The sequence below is a fragment of the Tarenaya hassleriana genome, unplaced genomic scaffold (assembly GCF_000463585.1).
Source record: "Tarenaya hassleriana unplaced genomic scaffold, ASM46358v1 Cleome1, whole genome shotgun sequence".
NCBI lineage: Eukaryota > Viridiplantae > Streptophyta > Magnoliopsida > Brassicales > Cleomaceae > Tarenaya > Tarenaya hassleriana.
In genome coordinates, this window is record NW_010960187.1 from 8,452,229 (window position 1) to 8,470,250 (window position 18,022).

The 18,022-nt window shown below is 35.5% G+C and overlaps 2 protein-coding genes and 2 long non-coding RNA genes across 5 annotated transcripts in view; 1 reads left to right on the forward strand and 3 right to left on the reverse strand.

Moving 5' to 3' along the window:
- Window positions 1–7,692, reverse strand: part of LOC104819600 (RNA cytidine acetyltransferase 1) — a 7,962-nt gene extending 270 nt beyond the window's left edge. The window contains exons 1-26 of the mRNA XM_010549747.1: window positions 7,458–7,692; window positions 7,249–7,340; window positions 6,674–6,845; window positions 6,434–6,556; window positions 5,870–6,043; window positions 5,650–5,760; window positions 5,404–5,537; window positions 5,206–5,299; window positions 4,873–4,971; window positions 4,641–4,777; window positions 4,422–4,519; window positions 3,799–3,922; window positions 3,607–3,694; window positions 3,427–3,526; window positions 3,303–3,355; window positions 2,898–3,074; window positions 2,773–2,810; window positions 2,528–2,621; window positions 2,145–2,324; window positions 1,930–2,038; window positions 1,748–1,817; window positions 1,443–1,590; window positions 1,154–1,282; window positions 936–1,061; window positions 427–492; window positions 7–323 (exon numbers count right to left, since the gene is read on the reverse strand). Of these exons, the coding sequence (XP_010548049.1) occupies window positions 78–323; window positions 427–492; window positions 936–1,061; window positions 1,154–1,282; window positions 1,443–1,590; window positions 1,748–1,817; window positions 1,930–2,038; window positions 2,145–2,324; window positions 2,528–2,621; window positions 2,773–2,810; window positions 2,898–3,074; window positions 3,303–3,355; window positions 3,427–3,526; window positions 3,607–3,694; window positions 3,799–3,922; window positions 4,422–4,519; window positions 4,641–4,777; window positions 4,873–4,971; window positions 5,206–5,299; window positions 5,404–5,537; window positions 5,650–5,760; window positions 5,870–6,043; window positions 6,434–6,556; window positions 6,674–6,845; window positions 7,249–7,340; window positions 7,458–7,562 (3,087 nt within the window). The 5' untranslated portion in view covers window positions 7,563–7,692 and the 3' untranslated portion in view covers window positions 7–77. The remainder of the gene's footprint in view (window positions 1–6; window positions 324–426; window positions 493–935; window positions 1,062–1,153; window positions 1,283–1,442; window positions 1,591–1,747; window positions 1,818–1,929; window positions 2,039–2,144; window positions 2,325–2,527; window positions 2,622–2,772; window positions 2,811–2,897; window positions 3,075–3,302; window positions 3,356–3,426; window positions 3,527–3,606; window positions 3,695–3,798; window positions 3,923–4,421; window positions 4,520–4,640; window positions 4,778–4,872; window positions 4,972–5,205; window positions 5,300–5,403; window positions 5,538–5,649; window positions 5,761–5,869; window positions 6,044–6,433; window positions 6,557–6,673; window positions 6,846–7,248; window positions 7,341–7,457) is intronic.
- Window positions 7,693–8,394: 702 nt separating this feature from the next.
- LOC104825311 (zinc finger protein 5-like) lies at window positions 8,395–8,973 on the reverse strand. The gene has a single exon (XM_010557626.1). The coding sequence runs from the start codon at window positions 8,971–8,973 to the stop codon at window positions 8,395–8,397; it is 579 nt and encodes a 192-aa protein (XP_010555928.1).
- A 3,143-nt stretch (window positions 8,974–12,116) lies between these two features.
- LOC104819611 lies at window positions 12,117–13,249 on the reverse strand. Its single transcript, XR_772832.1, has 2 exons — window positions 13,158–13,249; window positions 12,117–12,768 (listed from the first exon to the last, which is right to left on the reverse strand). It is a non-coding gene; the product is annotated as an uncharacterized LOC104819611 (long non-coding RNA).
- A 2,700-nt stretch (window positions 13,250–15,949) lies between these two features.
- LOC104819617 overlaps window positions 15,950–18,022 on the forward strand; it is a 7,483-nt gene continuing 5,410 nt past the window's right edge. The window contains exons 1-2 of one of the 2 annotated variants that reach the window (XR_772835.2): window positions 15,950–16,279; window positions 16,877–16,987. This is a non-coding gene — a long non-coding RNA (uncharacterized LOC104819617). The remainder of the gene's footprint in view (window positions 16,280–16,876; window positions 16,988–18,022) is intronic. The other variant, XR_772834.2, reaches the window with a different exon arrangement.

Genomic DNA, 18,022 nt, shown 5'->3' on the forward strand with positions numbered 1-18,022 from the left:
GTTCCCTACAAAAACTCTTGACATTGTCAATGTTATTATATCATAAGAATAAAGTTAATACTGTAACAACACCACATTCAGGCTCTCCTCTTCTTGTTTGATTTGGAGCTCTGCCCATTTTTGCTTCTCTTTTTCGCGGATTTTTCAAACCCGTTTTTCTCATCTTTCTTGTCGGATTTAGAGGACTTGACGCTGAGGACCCCGCTCGTCAAGATCTTCGAGTTCTGCAATGCCTTCTCGAAATCGTCTTCTTTGTCCACAATTGCATACTGCCGAAGCAGCTCCGGGTCCAACATTCCTTCTGTCTTCTCCCTCATTTGTTCCTTTTTCCCCCGAAAACAAAATTTGTTCCCCGAAATTACTCGAAAAGCCCAAAATCAAACCGAGGAAAAAAAAAGAAACTTTGGAAGAGAAGAAGAAGATTACCTCAACTTGCTTTGCGGCTTCGTTTAGATCTTCCTCTACTGTCACGTTATGAGGTTCAAGCAGTCTCTGCATCACCAAGAGTTACCCATTAACATGTTATTGATGTAACACATAAAGGTAACTGAACAGAATCTGATATAAAAGCCGAATGATAACGATTTCACTAAAATAAAATAAAAAACCAAACCTGAACCAAAACGAGCCGAATAAAAAAACAGAAACTGAAAATTTCTTTGAAAAAAAAGAGTATTTTTATTAGTAAGAATCGAAACTGAACCGAATTTGATATAAGAAGCGAATGGTTATAGTTTTTCTAAAACCGAAGTAACCGAACCCAAACCCAAACCCAAACCCGAAATGGTCATCCCTAGTATGAATCCATCTTCGACTAAATAGAGCTCACCTTACAAAAAAGGTATAATAACAATAATAACACATTGTTTTTTTTCTTTTGCACCGCCAAACTCACAGGAGGTAATGCATTATTAGTTTTGCAAAAGAAAACTTACTTCTTTCAACCGAGGGAATGTAGATTCGATCTCCTTTCCCGCAATCTCGTTTAGATATTTGTAGAATTTCTTCATTACCTTCAACAGAAGAGAGTATATCTGCCCTCTCTCTAACTGCGTTTGTTTCTGCAAAAGTAAAATAAACATTTTCAAAATTCTAGCATGTATCTGTTAATAACCTAAAAAACGACAATTTTAACGTGAACAAAAAACGTTACCTCGATGCATGAGAAATCTGATTCCTGCAAGCCCAAGCATAGCAATACGGATGCTTGAACGTACGAGAGCGTGACCGGAATCTTCTCTTGGAAATACAGATGAGCCAGTGTTTTGCAGAGGTCATAAACCTTTTTTAAACATTGAAGAAAATCAAGAACAGAAGAAATGTTTAAGCATGAGATGAAAAACCACTCCATGAGTCCATGACATGTATCGGTCGGTCCAAAGATTACAATTCGATAAATGTAAAGTTTGGATACTAAGACTTAGGGGGATAAACAATCTAACCAGATTGAAGTCGACAAGATTGTCGGTATATGCACGGAGTCTCTCCATGTCATAAGGTGATAATACGCCGTTAAGTGTCTTCAAATATCCATCCGACGATGTTCCTGAGGAATCTACTTCTGGGAAACTGATCTTAGGGTTTATCACACTGGAAAAAATAAGAAAAAGTGCTTGAGAATATATACATAACAGAAAGGAACCCGAAAAAGTATATGCGAACGAATGTCTTATAGTCCAGGGATATTCTCGAGAATAATCAAGTATCAACAATGATTAGACATACGAGAAAAAGTTTTACTGCTAACCTCATTGCAAGTTTATATTCCATCTTCTTAAACTTGTCACTCAACAGCTTAGAAAATCTGATCCTGAAATCTGAAAATAAAACCGAAAAATAATTCGTCAAACATCAAAACCAAAGTATACCTGACATGGAAGAACACCGAAACAATACAGTGAGAGATCAGAATCAGAAGGAAAAAAAAACCTTTATAGAAGGGAGCAAAGAAGCCCAACTCATCGGACTCGCTAACTTCGAATTCATCATTGTTCAGTGGTTTTAGTAGCATACATGTGTTCTCACCAGTAACAGCACTCTGCTCCAAAATCATATAGAGGAAGTGTGTTAAAAACTACCAGAAGATCAAAAAAAGCATAAACAATTAGGATTTAGGGAAGGAAAGAAAGAGAGGAAACCCTAACCGAAATTTGGCTGACATAGAACGGAGCAAATTTATGTTTTCTCCAGAACCGGAAAAGATCCAAAGTAAGCCCAAAGGAAACACCGAGGTAGTGGAGTTTCTCGGGTTTTCGATCACGGAGAGGAACCAACAATGGTGGAAGATTGGCACGAGGCTTTATCTGCTCCTCTTGCAGAGAGACCTGATTTATGATTTTAAAAAAAAGGGAGGGCAAAATATATTTAAACCGATAAAAACAATTCTAGTAACATCATAGAAGCATTCTTGACAGAGAAAAAAGAAATATTATGTATTCTGTTTGGTCCGTTTTAAGAATACAATGCAACAAAAGATCGAAATGAGTGATACATTCTGACCACAAGGCGAAATGGAAGAATAGAGAACCTTTTCAGCGGCCTCGGTAACTCTAACTGGTGAAGGCTCCTCATCATTTTCATCATCTACTTCTGAAATTGGAGCTAGCTGGCCTTCAAAGTATCTGGCACATACCAAATCAGTGTATCAAGGAAGAACTCACACCTTATAAATTTAGAGTGTCGAATTCTGATTTTCGATATTCAGAATCTGATTGGTTTTTGCATAATCTTATGGACTTTTGCACAGACGTATGTATTTTTTATGCATTTTACCTGGTCAAGAGTTCAACTGCAGCAGAACCATATCCCATCTACAAGGTAGCAATCAGGAAATTTGTTTAATATCTCACAAACACAAGTGAATAAATATTAAAAAATGAAATAGATAAACAGATTACCCTCATGGCATTGGGATGGACTGCAATGCGTACAATCCGAGCACCTGAAAGGCTTGGAAAGACAGTGTCCCGGAATTGTTCACAGAATTTCCATGGTATTTGATCTCCAAATGGCTGATGACCATCTCTTAAACTTTTCATGGCCGATTTTCGAGATATTTGTCCTTCGAGACAGACCTGCAAATACAAATTAGAATGATGTTTAAGATCACACGGTAAGCTACAAATCAAGATTATGAATACAATACTGATATTATTGCCTAATTATACTACTGATCGAATATGCATGGCATCATGTTTTTGATGGAGTCCCACATCGGGCCCAAACTCTATCAGCTTTATACACCAATAAACTTTGACCCATAAACAATTACAAAGAGAGGAAACAAAGGCAGATATCTGTACCTGGATAACACATAATATATCAGGAAGCTGGTTTTTGGACTCATCCACAGGACCTGTGTCAATGTGAACATAAGCACTATTCCGGTGATTAACTAAGCAGGAAAAAAAAAGATAACTTGCATACCGAGCAGCACAAACAAATGGTGAGCAGGAGCATCCGCCAGTAGTTGAAGATCATTAGGGGAATTTTTATAATGAGAAGAGACACAAAGGGCCATCATTCTCTGCATGATGCATGTATGCCAAGTTATTATCAAACGTATTGGTGCGAAAATATTTAAGTTAGTGAATCAACCATCATTACCTGTAAGAACAACTCACTGTCTTTGTGATAAGAAAAGAGCGTGTCCCGATTGACATAATAGAGATCACACTGACTTGGAAGAGGATGCCTACATGAAACGAAGGAAAAGCAAAGGCAAATCAACTCTAGACGAGCAGTTGGCAAGGAAGGGTAGTTAACAGTTCTGCCAAATATCCAATAGGATCTCCATACCAAGCAGGACTCGGCAAACAACTAGCAACATCAAGGCATAGTAAACCATTGAGCCAGGATTCTATTGGATCTCCAGAAGCATATCTAATAGACTCATTCAGTTCTATCTTCTTGAAAAGACAACCTGCATCCAAAGAAAAATATTCTCTCAAACCAAGGATTCACATATACTGAAGAAACCAAGAAGAAAAGGGGTTCCGATACAGAGTTATGGATGTAGCCCACATGCAAATCTTACAGTTCTAATAGTTATAAGGATTAAGGAATCTGCTAGGCCCCGTCCTACTGATACTAATTTTTGCAGAGCTCTAAGGCCAAATTTAAAAACGAAACCTGTGATCTTTTCTTTACGGAAAAAACACCAATATTCTTCAAAATATTGGGTATCAGTTGACTTTAGGGTAATATTGGAAAATGAGACTAAAATAACTGACTTTTAAATGTCTATTCCACCTAGGTCATTGTAACCATGCTGACTACTGAATAAAAGGAAAGAAATCTAATAATCATATCCTAGCAGCAATTTCTGTTCTGCTACAATCTAATGGATTAGGGGGAAAACTACAACAATTTCTGTTCTTTTTACGATCCAGAAATGAAATCACAATCACCCAAATAAATACCAGAAAGAGAGCCTTCAACACCAGTAGCAGAAGTTCTGCTTTGTTCTTCTAGTTGTTGGAGGAGTTTCAGGGACAAAGATCTACCGGTACCTTCATATCTTCCAAGACAAAGGACGAGAAATAGATAAATTTCAGAGGCATGTTTGGCTCTAAAAACCACAAACGAATATAATTTTCCAGAGATTATTGAGGGTTAATATAAAATCGGGTCTGACATACCCACTAACAGTAGATGACAGAAACACGAGATATGGGCCAAGCAAGGACTTCACGATTGGCAAGGGAATAGCTGCTGCTTCATCAATAACCAACAGTTCCACTTGTGAGAGTTTTTCATGTTCATGTGGTTGTATATACTGTCCATGGAAAATCAAGAAAGTGGAGCAAGTCAGTGATCAACACAAACCTCAGCCAAAAATCTGAAGGAAAGAGAAAAGGTTATGTAAACAACCTGGATAGTTTGCCTGTGTTGCTTGAAGATGTTTATCCTCACGATTGCTTTCTTGAATTCGGGATTCATACTTTTCACGACATCATAATCAAGATGTTCCTTCAAATAGAATGGTAGATAGAGTTTAGCAGAATGGACACCATCTCAATAATCAGGAAAATGGAATCAAAGTTCATTCCTTTCTCAAGATAGTGCAAATCTATTACATTTACAACCAGAGATCTCGCCTCACTCGCACATTAGAGTTCTCAACAAGATAGAAAAACCATAACTTTAAAATGAAATTTGACAAAAAGGCTACATAAGTATGGGACGGGGAAAAGCTTACAGTACCTTATATTCAAGGGCATCAAAACCTTTGCAGACGAACTCGAAGAATGTTTTTAAGTTGTCAGGACTCGGTGCAGTTATATAAATATTTGAGTACCTAAGTGCAAGTAAAATAAAGTCAATAGATTAACAAACATTAAGAAGGGGAAAAAGTAGAAAGTGAGGAATAAACAGTATAATAAGCTAACTCAAGAAATCTACCCAGCAGCAACAGCCCCAGCAACCGCTAGACCAAGTGCAGCAGATTTTCCACGACCTCGACTAGCAATTAATGCAACTATACTGCGGAGAGTCTTATCCAAAATTGCATCGAAAAATGTGACAACAGCTTTACCCTTCAAAATCAAAAGACAAAGTAGAAACTCAATTGACATGTCATACAGAAAGAAACACCAAGTAAAAGCCATTAGAAAGACAAGAAATACTCAAGTAATTGATAATCTGTACCTGATCCAATGTACAACATTTCTTGATCAAAGGACCAACAGGAAAATCATCACTTAGTTCCTCTTTTAAACTCTTCAAGTCTCGTTCGGCCTCAGAGAGCCCCTCTGAATCCTTTCAAAATAAACACAAAGCAATGAAAATTAACGAAACGAACTGACATGTCGAAAATCATTTTCCCATTTCGCAAATCGAAAGTAACACATAATCTGCTAGAAATTACCTCCTTTGCCAGAACAGGAGCAATTGATCTGATATGAGAAGAAAGGGGCAATATATTCAACTCATCATCCATGACAACACAAGCTTTGCATGAGGCAAGTGATAACAGAAATCGTTCATTGAAACGACCAGTAGCTTCAGAATGTGACTCAGTCCGGAATCTATCATGAACATCCTGATATCAACAAAATCATGTAAAAGCTTGCAAATTGGGACACAACTTCCCATTAATGATTAATAATCATCCAAGCAACAGAATGTAGTACAAAAAGCGCCTTCAGATTAATCCAGACAATGTGCTACAAGAGAACAAAAGGATTAAAATGTTCTTGAGATGAAATATGCAAGTTTACAGTATGAGACACAACAATATAGAAACACCATTTATATAAGATAAACATAACAAATAAAATTTGTGTTCCATCAACTTCACTCTAATTTAAGTTGATAAGATATGTTTGCAGAACGTTGGATGAACTGTGCATTTCTACAAGAAAATGTTTTTGTCCCGCTTCCCTAAACGTAAGCTCTTATAGAAACATAAGATGGGAAGTGGAGTTCATACCATAACCATAGTGCACAGACTGGTAAGAGAAGCAAGAGATCGCAACAGTAACACAACTAGACCACCACCTTCCACTGTCTCTATTGTCCTCGCTAGGAGATTAGGGGTCAAAGCTTCGAAATCCTGAATGCACCGAGAAATTATATTAAATATGAATGCATGTGATACAAAAAATTTGACAAAGCTACAGACAAAATGCAACAAGGTCCATGTCATAATAAGCTTCGGTAAGAACCATACTTGTAAGATGCACATGCCAAAAGTATTTCCGAGAATCCTTTCAGAATCTTTGTACAAGCAATGAGTTACTTTCCCAACATCAAGCAAAAGAGAGAATGCGTCAAGTTTCTCGGGATCCAATTGTCCTCTCTCCTTCAGTTTCTTCAACTGCTTCGTACGTTTTTTCCTGTGACTGCATGCATAAAAACAGTTCCAAAACACTATTTCACATCATATTCATTATGGAATGATCTCAACCAATGGACCAAATTACAACCAATAGATATAACAAACTAACACTGAAACTAAACAAAAACAGTTTCTTAGCATTCATGCCCAACATCTCTCATGTTAAAACATTGACAAAAAATTCCATTTCGCATTTAAGCCGAACTCGAACTCGGTCTCACCCGTAACACCAAGAATCAAACTTTACATAGAATCCTGAGACAGACCCGTTCTTCGACTAACAGTCCAACGAGTGCAATTCAATCCACAACAATGCATTTTAGAGTAAAAGATAATCATCCTAAAGATCAGAATTTTAGCTATAATTTGCAACCACTTTTAAAGCATATCTAAACAAACAAACAAACCTGCTAATATCGAGCTTATTCTTGTAGCACCACAAAACACTTGGGCTAGACTTAACCACTGCCTTTGACAGCATATGATGAAGATTCACTATCTGTAACAATGTGAACCCAGAAGAAAGAAAAAAAAAGGGTTTTTTAGATTTGTCGCAAAAAAAAAAATCCTCCGAAGAAAGCTTTCGAACGCAAAATTTATGGAACAGAGAGCTTGCCTGGTCACGAGACTTGTCGCCGATGATGAAAAACATGGAACGGTGTTTTAATTTGACGCCGTTTTCAATCAGAGTCCTGATACGCTCGTCCACCTTTTTCCTCATCCTCGTTCTACGTCTTCTACGATTCGTGAATCTCTCAGCTAAAAATTGATAACAAGATCAGAAATATGAAATACTCTTTGAATCGAAGAACTCGAATAGGGTTTTAGGGTTCCTGATAATTGAACAAAAGTTCGTCTTCTTGTTTAGGGTTTAAGGATGGACACTTTCGGAAAGCTAATATTATTTTGGGCTGTGTGGGCCGTTTGGTTAGAATTTTTATTGGGCTTCCAGGGAAATTTGTATTGCAGTTTGCCCCTTTATGTTCTCTTATATTTTATATTTTATCCATAAACTTTCAAAAGTTCAGAATTATACTTTTTAACTTTTTAATATGTTACTATACTGTAATGATTGTGGATCTTTCGTATTGATACGAATATTAGCGATGTAAATCTCACACCCTTTATCTTTGAAAATGAAATTTTACGAAGCTCAAAACCCATATATCTATACAATATTTATTTTTTTTCAAATTGGTTACGCCATGTAACAATAATTAACATATATATATATATACCAAAAAAATAAATTGAATAATAAAAAATCTCAAAACAATTGTCATCGATAGATAATCCGAGATTAATTTCCACTATTAGTCGATTTCATTTTCGATCGATATTATGTTTCTTCTAAATTAAAAACATAACTTGAAGATGCTGTCATCCATACTAACAATTAACTGAAATGACCGTTCTATGTAATACTCGGAATGAATCAGAAACATTGTAAACCCTAAAAATCGAATTTTAAACATTAATAATCTTTTTTTCTTTTCTATTTTATATGGTTAATACATTATTAATAATATTACTAAACATCGATCCTCTCTTTGTTATGCCGTGTCCCTTGTCTGACCTTGAAGGGACAACGAGGAATCCCTCTGAAACTGAATCGTATTGTTCTGATGAGGACGATGAGGAGCACCGTACCATTTTCGGACATCCCCATAAGAATCTTGACTAGGGTTCTTGAAACTGATCTGGAAAGAGGGATCTTCTTCGTAACACGACGTCGTTCTGTAATGGATCTGATGATGGTGAAACGACGTCGTGAGATAGTAACCTATGCTTGATCTTCTCGCTTGAAGCTGAAGCTTATTATTCTGCTTCTTCGTCTTCAACCTCTCCTTCTTGTGAGCGTTTTGGTGACCTCCTAATGCTTGAGAGTTCGAAAACCCTTTCCGACAATATCCGCACTCGTATCGTTTTCCCGAGTACGAGGCCGTGTTGTTCGAGTTTCCGCTCTCCCTCGTAAATTCGGCAAATTCTACATACGAATACGTTCCGACAGAACTATTGGGGTTACTGTTACTATTAGTAGTGGTGAGTTCGAAACCGAACAGCTTTATCGTCTTGTCGGAAGACGATGATCCCGAGGAGCTCCCAGCGTCGGATTCTCCGGTAAGCGACATGGTCGGAGATTATGTACGAAAAGATTTGTGATTAAGAAGTTCTTTTTGTGTGTGTTAAGGAATGTTTAGAAGATGGGTTTAGTTTGTGTAGGGGTAATTGTAATTCTCTTCCCTGTATATACTTATATAGCAAGAAAGAAAAAGACTTTTCTTATTATGTAATTAATTAATTAATCGATTGAAAGTGTATTATAATATTCATCATGAACAGCATATACGTACGTACATGTTCTAGGGTTTCAATAAAAAAATATCGTGGAGAATCAGATGTTGCGGAGCAGACCCACAATTCGATACATACATAAATATATAACATATGTGTCATGTGTGTATTGGACGGAAATTCAATGATGCGTTCCAACTTTATTGTATTTCTTTATTTTATTTCCTTTTAGAAATTATTAGGCGGTGTATTTGTGCAATTCAAACTTTATTAGATATAATAAAAAACAAATAGAGATGTGTCATATAAATAATTAAAACAAATGGAAAGGCAGGCAGCCACCATTACCAACTTTGACATTTCGTACATAGAAGAAGCTTAATTAAAGAGAGGATTAATTAAGAGGTTATTATAATAACAATAATGACAAAAAATAAGTCAACAATAACTAAATCTTAACTATCTAATTGTACTTGAAAATGCATATCCATGATCCATCATTATCTTAAATAAAACCAATTAGCGGATTAATTAATGTGTTGCATTTTCTTTACACGAGAATAGAGATATCAAAATGGGTCGGGTTATACGGGTCAACTCAATCCAACCCACTTATAAACTCAAATGGTTAGCCCATTTGGTTAATTTTTTAAAATGGGTTAAATGGGTTTTGGCCTATTAAACTCATGGGTTAAATGGTTAACCCATTAAATCCATTATATATTTAGTTAAAATTAAACTTTTTTTGTAACTAATTAAAATTGTTATATTTAGATATATAAAATTTAATATATATAGATATGTATATATATACATATATATGTATATGTATATGAATTAAATCCAAATATTTGGTCTCATTTTGGAATTAAATCATACCGAAAATTTCGGTTTCGTTTTTGAATCGAAGTGTATCGAAAAATTCGAATCGTGTCGAAAAATCCGATACTGATCCGAATCGAACCGAAAAAATTGATTTTGTTTCTGAATCGAATTGTATCGAAAAACTCTGTGGCATTTCCGAATCGAATCGTGCCGAAAAATTCGAATCGTATAAAAAACTCGGTACCGTTTCGAATCGAATCGTACCGAAAAACTCGGTGTCGTTCACAAAATAATTCAAAACAATACAGCTAATTGATTGTGATGCCATGTTCTCTAAAGGGATATATAATTTTCAAAAAGAAAAAAAAAATCAGTAAGCTTCATTCCACTAACCTATAAATATAAAGTTCAAAACTCTATCATATCTAGAAAAAAATAGTTATATATTGTAATATAATAATTTCTCTGCAATTATTATATAAATGTTTCCACCTAAACCAAATCTTATTTGTTTATCCACCATGAACGAAAGATTCAGAAAAATATGAAAGAATAATTAAAGCCTATGTTGACCATGTTTAATGAAATGCTTATTAATTCAAACATTAAATGGGAGAGAGTTAGTTGCCTAATGGAAGGAATACAAGAAGTGGGCATCTAATTATGCTTTAATCCTTTAAAATATGTATTTACTTGTCTAAAATATTCAAAGCAAGATCTTGGGCAAATCTTCACAGAGAATGAATCAAGTCATAGGCTGATGTTATTTTATTACAAAAAGAAAATTATATACATATATGTGTATATATATGGCATTTGGTTAGGTTAGTTGTTCCAATGGGGACCCAAATGCTTCTTCGTAGCTTAAAGATATGTCAATAATATATTTTTGTTACCCAACAGATCGTGGGCGAATGGTCAAGTTTGGATCAGGAGGTAACTTCATTTTGAGGTTGAGTGTTCGATTCCTGACTGGTGAGGAGAGAGGTAATTTATGGATTTATATGATCCATATACAAAGACTGCTCCCGGACCGGAGGTTTATCTAGTCAGCGCGTCCGAAGGATAGCAACTAGGGGTCCTCCGTTATAAAAAAAAAGAATATATTTTTGTTTGTGTCATCATCATCATCATGATCACCATCACCATCATCATAAGAATAATAATAATATTGTTTTCATTCACATAACCTGATTAAATCTCTAATTGGTGGAGTCTCAGCTCATCAAAGTCCATTTTCTTTTTATTTATTTTTTAATATTTTAAAGTCTTTTTTTTTCCATGGTCAACCTATTCAAATTTCACTTTTATTTCTTAATGTAAGAGAGGAATTCCAGATATGCTTAGGGTCTGCGTGACACGTGGAATAAAATGACACGTTGGGGTTTATCTTTTAAGATTTGTTGGTGGAGGCTACTCGTTGGTTTAATAATTTTAATTAGTTCCATGTTTTCTCTTTATAAGACATTGTCTAATTTTTTTTATAAGAATTAATTATAAATCTATTTGGATATATCCATGCGGACCATTTGTTTTATTTCTTCTCCTGTTTTGATAATCCCACCACCACCACCATTGTTTTTTTTTCTTTCTAATAATATGTATTACCTAAAAAAAAATATTCCAATAGAATGATGAAGCTCACTGGCCACTGCTCATGGTTGTGGGCCTTGGGCCCATTAAGCCCAACCCACGAAACATGGGGAACCCGGAATGGAAATGCCGAAACTAGGGGAACTTGAGCGTTTGAAGACCGAGAAGAAGAAGAACCTTCTGATTCTCAAAGCGGTTTCGACTTTTCCCCTCCTGGATTTGACCAAACGAAATTCTTTAATAAGACATATATTCTTAATGTAATTATGCAATTTTATGAAATTCACTGAATAATCTTAAACGATGCATTCATAAGCTTATGAATTTGATTTAAATTAGCATTCTAAAAAACATATGTATTTTACTATCATCGGTTTAATTTCTTAGCATTTTATAGGACTTTTCATATGATTGCTGTTAGATTCGGAAATATACATCACCCCATTAAAACAAACCAAAATATAATGACTTATAACCTATAACATTATTGTGGGAGATTTTATCAATATATATATAACATCCAAATTCAAAACTTGCGATTAGGTAAACCAAGACAAGAGTGTTGAATCATGAACCCGTACTCAAATACAACAACAGCCAAAAAGGAAAGGAGAGTACATAAAATGGGTCCATATATGTATATATGCACATATATATGTGAGTATGCGTACATACATGCATGCGTATATGTGTATGGATGAAAGTGTTTTACTACTTAGGAGTAAACACAAACATACCCATGTGAAAACATCATATCATATGCATATGGAGTTATGAAAGAAACTTACCTATTCACCTGCAAATATATTATAACTAATACGCATACATGCCAAGATACAAACTCAAGAACAAACATGAACTCTTCAAACAAACAAAGCCATACACGAGATATATATAGAATCTGTCTCGAAAATAATATATCATATATATATATATATATATGTGTATATAAAACCGGATCGGACCGTGATGCTTCCATTCCCCAGATAAAAAGATTATCAGAACCAGATCATTGCGTATATAGATCCCATGAAACCCACTTCTCATAAACAAGATCGAAACCCTACCGTGGATCTTTATCTCACAGATAGGGTTTTTTGTCTTCCCTTCTTGAGCAAGAACATCAGGGTATGGATCTTCATGGTATTGGTATCCCCGAGCTTGATCTGTCGGGACCTCTTTCTTCTTTTTCTTTGGTGAGACCTTGTAATAATCTGGTATGATGATGATGATGTTATGAGAGAGAGAGAGAGAGAGAGAGAGAGAGAGAGAGAGAGAGAGAGAGAGGGAGAGAGGGAGAGAGAGATTTATAAGGCCAGTAATTAAAGAAGAAGACATGACATGATGATTACTCCTGAATCTGAAAAAGACGATGAAAGAGAAGCAAAACGATACTTTATGTATGCTATATGCAGGTATTCGTATCCTCTAACATATTGTTTGTGTATAGTTCCGAATCTGGATCAAGAGAAAGATCTGGTTTCTTATTTTGATAATTAGTCATGAGGTCAAGTTACAAACATGATTCTTGGAACATGCATGCATACATCTATAGATATGCGCATATATGAAAATACAAGAGAAGACATGAGATCTGTGGTACCTTGCTTGATTATATGTAGATTCTTGATCTGCTAGTTCTTCTCTTCTGATTGAGCCCTAATTAAGCTTATCAAAGTAGAGAGAGAGAGAGAGGGGGGGGGGAGAGAAAGAATTTTGTTTGACCTTTCGTTATATATTATATAAAAGTAAGGCGCTCATTTTGTACGTATATTAATTGTAAAATTTAATTATATATATATAATTGAATTTTTATTTGACGTGAGCTAGCTCTTTGTTCTTACCATGCATTTATATTATATGTATCTTTAAAAAAAATGGTTGATTTTCTCTAAAATGAAATGAGTGGTTTAGACGCATAACGACATTGATCCTTTTCATAAGAAAGTATATAAAGGAACTTAAAAAAATTAAGGTTGTCCAAAAACCAACCAACTAGTATATATGTAAATAAAATTACCTATATATATACACACACATACTCGGAGGTTAAAAAAATGGGATTTTACTTTTTTACCTTTCAAGTTATTATAGAAAAGGTTTTACCTAACAGGATATTAGGTGGGGCGAAAAGAAAATTGAATAAGAAAGGCGGCAAAAAGTCAATAGGGTAAATAAAACGTATGCATTTATCTTATAGTTTCGTATCAATATATATATATATATATATATATATATATATATATATATATGAAGTCCAATATATAACAAATAATAATTTCCTGAAAATTAATAAATACCTCTCAATTCAAATGTAATATGGATCTTGATCTCATATATATATATATATATATATATATATATATATATTTTGTTGGACCATTGGTTTTCAAACGATATCATATTAAACCTTTTCATTTATAGATTATTTTTTTTTCTTCCAAAAAATACAAACTTCAAGTCACAATATTTTGCTTGCAATTCCGACTGCAGACATTACAAACGGAAATAAAATTGTTTTTAGCTTACAGATTCATATGTTCAGTCGGTCCAAATAGATCTAAGCCGACATGAAAACATCAAAACCTCGGACATTTATAACTAATTCGAATCTTTTAAACTTTGAATTTCAAAGATCATTTTGTGACTATGAACTAATTATGTTTGCCATTTTCTCTATGTTCTAAGTTTTTGAAATGAAGAACATTATATATATGTAAATGGGTTCCTTGGATCACCATTTGAATTTAATATTGATTTTAATAGTATTGGAAATATATTAGCTAATGATATTCACCTAATTGTAATGTCGAAGGACCAAAATATATAGCAAAATTATTGTTATCCATCGTCCATGACAACAGATTCTGAATATCCACTAGCGACGATACATACATATGTATACACACGAATATTATATCTATATGTATATATGTATATATATCCATGGTGTGACTCTAGTCTATCATGTCATGATGGATATTCCCCACTGTCCTTGGTCCATTTCTCTTTCTTTGTCTTGCTTTCTACTCTCTCATTTTTATGGGTACATAAGCCTAATTATTATTTTGGGTTAAAATTAATCATTAAATCCAGATAAAAAAAATATATAAAAATTTATACATTAGTATAGTTTAAAGAGATATAAACAATTAATCTATATGTATTTGTTCTATTGACAAGAAGAATTCTTGGTGTATTTATTCCTCGGAATCCTTCCCATAAATGCAATATAACCATTAATAAAATCAGATTAATTATGTGAGACTTTTATATGGTTGAAAATATCAACTAATATCTAAAATAAGAAAAAACAAAAAACTTCGCAAATTTTACAAAACATTTATTAAAAATCTCAACTATGCACAAACCACTATCTCAATAAAATATTTTAAAAAATAATATATATATATATATATATGATGATCTTTTAAAAAAAATGCACATTATTTCTAAAAAAACGAAATAGTACTCTAAAAAGATGAGATCTTGAATCGTGCCATACTAAAAGGACAATCCATATAGTAAGACACATTTTAATCCATATAAAACTCTATTTCACGAATTTTTTTTTGTCACATTCAACTATTATATTATATATTCTCTCCTGAACTAAAAAACAAAACAAAAAGTTAAGCTACGATGTTTGACATTATTATTCCTATTGTTTTTATTTTATTTTTGTTTCGGGAAATAAATGATGTTTGACATTTTAATCTACAAAAAATAAAAATTGTTTGGAGAATAGAATTATGAGTTGTCGACTTTTTTTTTACATGTTTTCTACTTGACAATGATTATGGCTCCACTTCATGGGGTAAGCCTTAAGACCAAAAAAAAAAAGTTGCTTGTTCTTTCTTTCTCGTATCAAAATCAAAGAATATAATTTTATTCTTTCTGTCGGCCTGGAGCCCACAACCTCTTTCACATATTCTAGAATTTCCCTTTTATATTTTGCCATATTTGTCAAATAAAATTAACATTTTAATTTAAAAAAAAGTTGGCAGCAAATAAGTTCCACATCCGCAATTGTAGACTTAGGTTTGCTTAAAATTTTTAAAATTTCTTTTACCCTTCAGTTTTCTTACTATTTATTTGTATTATCTAATAGGGAAAATGTTTTTCTATTATTGATAATGGAAAGAATACATCATAATATATAGCAAAATACAATAGAATATTCTAAGCATAATATCTAGGGTAAATCATAACAATATTAATGATAATATTATAAGAATAATATCTTCCTATATTATCAATTTATATTCAATAAATTTAATTTTGAAAATAAATCTAATGGATTAGATCACAAAATACCTTTCTTGCTAATAATTTATTTTCATATTTTTGTTTTACTTTTAAAATCTGGAATGCAATTATGACAAAATGTGAATTCCTTTCTTTCTTATTAATTTCGGTTCAGACATCGTTTGTTGCTCTGAATTAGATTCTTAAAAACAAGATTTTATCCATTGTTTTTTCACTCCCCATGCTGATGTCTCCGATCACGATTCCGACGCTCTCGATCGGCTCCGACCGCCACCAGGTGCCGGAATCACCGGAGCTGACGCAATCGGTAATTCAGTCCGTCAAACTTGGCGGAGGAGCCGCTCGGCGAAGCCCTGTCGGAGGCGATCTCCCCCGGTTTGTTCGGATCCAGAGATGAGCTCTGGCACACCGATTCCCATCGCGGCCTCGTCGACTCTGCGGTCCGACGAGTTTGCAGTAAGATTCCGGATCTCTTTCTTTTTAGGGTTTTGTTATTAGGGCATTTCTAGAGCAATGTCTGAATTGGGAGAATCTGCAATGAGTTTTGAGAATGATGAACTCTTATGAAGTCGATGACCTCAATTGCCTGTGACTTGGGTCTGAATGTGAGTAGGTGGATGGTGAATCGCTGGGTAAATTACTTCTGGGGAGGAGTTAGAAGCGAATGATCTCATATTCGATGGTTAGGTATGAATACGCATCGATGAATCAGGGATTTGAAAGAGAAACAAAGCTTTGCTCTTAGCTACGAAGCATAATAGAACAGGGTGAAGTTCAATGTTCTGAATTCATGAGCAATTTCAAGTTCAGAATACGCATTTGCTAAATTTGCACCTCATTAGTAGACGATAGATCACATGCTTGATTGGTTGACTGGTCCGGAGTAAAACCCTCGCATAACCCTAAATAGTGTCTCCTTGTAACATCCTGTTTGCATTAAACTTAGACTGGACTACCTAGATCGATATCCTGTACACTGGTCCGTGGCCTCGAAACCTGCAAATACAACTTCCCTGCAGAAGGATTCACGTGGCTTGATTCTGATGCTGTTAGGAGCTATTCAAGAGACTCGGGCTCGAGAAGTGTATCGGCATGAGCAATTTCTCGTGCAAGAAGCTTCAACGCATCCTCTCTGTCGACAAAATCCCATCTTGCTTCAATTAAGTAAGTGACGCCTTCACACTTTCGCTTTCTCGTCACCCAATTCTACGTAATGAACCGAATTCCATGTCTCATAGAAATGGGGAATAATCGTGGAGCTGCACATTCAGCTTGTGAAGTCGGTATCGAGTTCTCACGGCCACTCCGACGCTCGTTCGTGCAAGAAGAAGAAACGACACCGGAGTTTTAACGAGTTCGGTTACCGAGTTACCTCGGGCCTACATCTCGGCCGGACGGTGCCGGCGAATCCACTAGAACGGAAAGAAACAACAGAGAGACGGTGGTCTCCACAAATCCGGAGACTCACCCGAAGTATCCGAGAACCAAACGAGAACCAAGAACAAGAGACCTTACCGACTCGACCTTTGCTTACCGCACCGTCGCAGTCGACCAAGCTCCGTCGTCGCCTAGAAGCTCCGGCCGCCTTGTCTCCCTCTCTTTCTCCCTTCGCGATCGCCTCTGCGATCGCCTCTCTCTTTCTCTCTCGAACATTCCCAGCGCCTCGAGCCACGTGCCTCACTCCTCGATAACACACCCGCATTAGGGTTACATTAACCCTTAGTCCAGAACGCTGCGTTTCGGCCAAATGGGCCATGTTCCTTTTTCCGCCAAACGGGCCGCTGGGCCGAGCGGGCCCAACAATCTCCACCTTGGTGGAGAAAGGAACTTGCAAGGAAATAATAACAAATAAAATACTAGTGGGATTCGCCGTTTCCAGCACCGATCGACTTTCGTCGATCCCTCGACTTTCGTCGATCCCTCGACTTTCGTCGGAATTTAAAGCGTAACTTACCTGACTTACCTGACTTACCTGTCCCGGAATCAGTCATGTGCCACCTTGAACTTGATGAAGCTCCCGTCGATGACTCCTCGTGGCCTTGTCGCCTTATCCGGCCACCGAACAGCTCATCCAAATCTGAAAAACTCGGTAAACGTGTTAGAACGTTCACCTCGATAAGACTCGAACCGTAGTCCTATCCCGCGTTGCCCGACCGGCAAACGCTACACTCGGTTGTATGACTCCCTAGACCGTCTAAC